The sequence below is a fragment of the Colobus angolensis genome, unplaced genomic scaffold (genome assembly GCF_000951035.1).
Source record: "Colobus angolensis palliatus isolate OR3802 unplaced genomic scaffold, Cang.pa_1.0 Scaffold2, whole genome shotgun sequence".
Classification (NCBI taxonomy): Eukaryota; Metazoa; Chordata; class Mammalia; order Primates; family Cercopithecidae; genus Colobus; species Colobus angolensis.
In genome coordinates, this window is record NW_012115154.1 from 10,077,346 (window position 1) to 10,080,872 (window position 3,527).

The 3,527-nt window shown below is 35.2% G+C and overlaps 1 protein-coding gene across 6 annotated transcripts in view; it reads left to right on the plus strand.

The window, feature by feature from the left end:
* SSBP1 (single-stranded DNA binding protein 1, mitochondrial) overlaps positions 1 to 3,158 on the plus strand; it is a 12,511-nt gene extending 9,353 nt beyond the window's left edge. For 5 of the 6 annotated variants that reach the window (XM_011941305.1, XM_011941303.1, XM_011941307.1 and 2 more), the window contains exon 7: positions 3,008 to 3,152. In XM_011941305.1, coding sequence (XP_011796695.1) covers positions 3,008 to 3,051 — 44 coding nt within the window. In that variant the 3' untranslated portion in view covers positions 3,052 to 3,152. Of the gene's footprint in view, positions 1 to 3,007 lie in introns of all 6 variants that reach the window. The other variant, XM_011941304.1, reaches the window with a different exon arrangement.
* Positions 3,159 to 3,527: the final 369 nt, after the last annotated feature.

Genomic DNA, 3,527 nt, shown 5'->3' on the forward strand with positions numbered 1-3,527 from the left:
AAAAAAAAAAAAAAAAGGCATACATAAAAGAAACTTTAAAATATTTAAAAGAATTCTGTGACAAATTCTCCTCAATTGACTTATCATTAAAGTTGTTTTTAGTACTTAATTGACCAAAACAATTTTAATGTATTTAAATTATATTGGAAATATGTCTTTAAATGAGATAAGTGGTGCTTTTTTCACTTCTTGAGTAAATTGCTAAAATTAGACACTGAATTTTGTGCTTTTGTTTTTATGGATTTTTTTGTGCTTTTGTTTGTTTTTATGGATAAAAATACTAAGAAATAAGAAAACTTTTTAAAATAAATACATGGCAGTAAACTAAATTTTACTATAGTAATGTCTCTGTGTTTATGAACTTCTGAGATATGCCCAAATTAGATACTTTTAAAAATTAATTTTTGGGTTGGGTGCAGTGGCTAACACCTCCCAGTCCTTTGGGAGGCTGAGGCAGGTGGATCATTTGAAGTCAAGAGTTCAAGACCAGCCTGGTGAACATGGTGAAACCCTGTCTTTACACAAAATGCAAAAATTAGCCGGGTCTGGTGACGCGTGTCTATAGTCCCAGCTACTCAGGAGGCTGAGTCATGAGAATTGCTTGAACCCAGAAGGCAGTGTTTGTAGCGAATTGAGATCACACCACTGCACTCCAGCCTGGGCAATACAGCAAGACTCTCTCAAAAAAAAATAAAAATAAAATTTTTTTTTTTACTATGGAAAATGTCAAACATATATAAGAGCAGAAAGAATGGCGAAATGAACTCCTACCATTTCACTTCAGTGTCAGCTTATGGATAGTGTTATATCCATGCCTCCAGCCACTTGTCGTCCACCTGGATTATTTTGAAACAGATGCTAGACATAAGTTTATTCTTAAATTTCCATAGGAATCTCTAGAAGATAGGGTATCTTTTTGAAAATGTAACTGCTGTGCTATTATCATACCTAATCACCTAATATTGATACATTACTGTTGATTTTTTAGCTAAATATCATAGTGTTCAAATTTCTTTGATTACTTCATAAACATTCATACATTATATTACATGGTTTCTACCTTAAGTCTCTTAGATTTTCCTTTTGTCTTTCTTCTTTGCTTTGCTCCAGAGTTCATGTCTTAACCACCATACCTTATTAATAATTTATAATTTGTTGTATAGAATGCTCGTATGTTTTCTTACTGCTAAGTTTCTTTGAAAGTTTATTAACCTTGAAAAGCAGTGTAGGTATTTTCCTACCCTCCTCTGGGTCCCAATGTAAACCAAGAGTGTGGGCAAAATTTAGATTGTTTGGATTATTGTGTTGTTAGTAACCAAGCCAAACAGAAGCATTTCAGATGATCTGCGGTTTTTTTTTTTTTTTGTCACTAGGTTCCACTAGCACAGTCAGTTTACTTTAGGTTTATGTCTGATGGCAAAATTGAGCTCTTTAGTGACATTTGAATTGAAGAAAATAGAGCTTATTGGTTGATCTGTTATATTGGTGATTTTTTTTTTTTTCTCCTAGGGATCCTATCTGTAACTTAAAAATCACCACCAGTGGATGGCACTCTTGGCTTTTTCCACAGTGATATTTGAATAGGCTCTTCTGAAGTAACCATTCTAGACCGAAACATTCTAGTTTTTGGAAGATTATGATCATGAACAAATATTCAGTCCTTGCTGGATAATTTTATCCTTACAAGAATCTAGATCTTTTGGAATTATAAAGGAAATGCAGTCATTCCTCCATGTCCCTTGGTTCTGCATCTGTGGATTCAACCAATCACAGATCGAATATATTTGAAAAAAAGAAACCAATAAAAATAATACAACGACAAAAAATACAAGCGAAACAATACAGTGTAACAGCTGTCAACATACCATTTACCTTGTGTTAGATGTTGTAAGTAATCTAGAGATGATTTGACGTATACAAGAGGAAGTGCATAGGTTATATGTGATTACTATACCGTTTTATATCAGGGACTTGAGCATTGTGGACTTTGGTATCCATAGGGGTCCTGGAACCAGTCCCCCCATGGATACTGAAGGATGACTACTACTTGCCTCTGTTCTTTTGTTTATCTTTAGCTAACTCCCTCTGGAATAGCATTTTAAGAGCAACATTTGATATTTTTGGATAAAAATGCTAACTCTGTGATGTTGATTCATAAAAATGTTCCCAAGAATTGGTATATTAAAATTATTCTGGGCCAGGTACAGTGCTCACGCCTGTAATCCCAGTACTTTGGGAGGCCAAGGCGGGCGGATCACTTGAGATCAGGAGTTCAACATGGTGAAACCATGGCCAACATGGTGAAACCCTGTCTCTATTAAAAATACAAAAATTAGCCGGGTGTGGTGATGCACACCTATAATCCCAGCTACTGGAGAGGCTGAGGCGGGAGAATTGCTTGAACCCGGGAGGCAGCAGTAAGCTGAAATCACACTGCTTCACTCCAGCCTGGGTGACAGAGACTCCATCTCCAAAGGAGAAAAAGAAATTATTCTGTTATATAATTAAAAAAAAAACAACTTCTATTTGAATTTTTAAAGTTAAAAACCTAAATCCTGTCATTGCCAACAGGGCCACATATGGACTCTTACTCTTTCCTCTAGACCTCCAGAGTGTAGAATGTGATATACTTTTATCCTTTTCTCTGAGGATGTGCTGCCTGGTGTCATGGCATTTGCCTGACCGTTGCAAGCATCCAATTTTGTGACCAGTTCTTTTGCAGGAAATTGTTTCTAAGAAGACTTTATCTTCTTTTCAGGGAAGACAAGAAATATCCCACCTCTTCTAACAAAATCTGAATTATTAGAAAAGCAGCCAGTGCCTAACTTTTAGCTCCACTTATGCCAACTGTATTTATACCTCTCATGAGCATAGCAAGTTATTTAATATTTTGAAAATTTGTCTAAAGTCCTTTTAATGAACAGCACTAAAGTTATTAGAGGAGAATTACTGAATGAGATGGAGAAAGAGTTCTGAAATTAATATTTACATTTTGGCTTTTTTACAGATAATATTATATTTCTGAGTGACCAGACGAAAGAGAAGGAGTAGAAAGGATGATTCTTCTTTGGCCATCATTGGGTACAGTCTCATTTCCAAGTCGTGTATAATCTTTATCGCTCCCAAAGACAAGAATTAAAATACTCTTTTACATAAAATGAGTGATAATCTTTTTTCTGACTCTCGTTCTCACTCTCCTTTTTGTGGTATAATCTTGGTAGCTACTATCTGTTACAGCATTTACTAGTTGTTTATTCTTTTAGGGGTGGTTTCTATATACAGGCATACAAAATAGTAAACTTTCAGGCTCTTTTGTGCTATGGCAAAAGGATAAATATCCTTTGGGAAGGTCTCCTGGTTTTTGTATACACTTCTCTTACAATATTGATTTGTCCACTCAGTGAATTTACTGAGCATCACTGTATGTGAGACATTTATCCCATGTTTGTAAATACTGATTTTCTTACCGTTTTGCTCTGTAGACATGAAGGCAAGGACTGAATCTTCTGTTTGCCTGCACTTTAAAC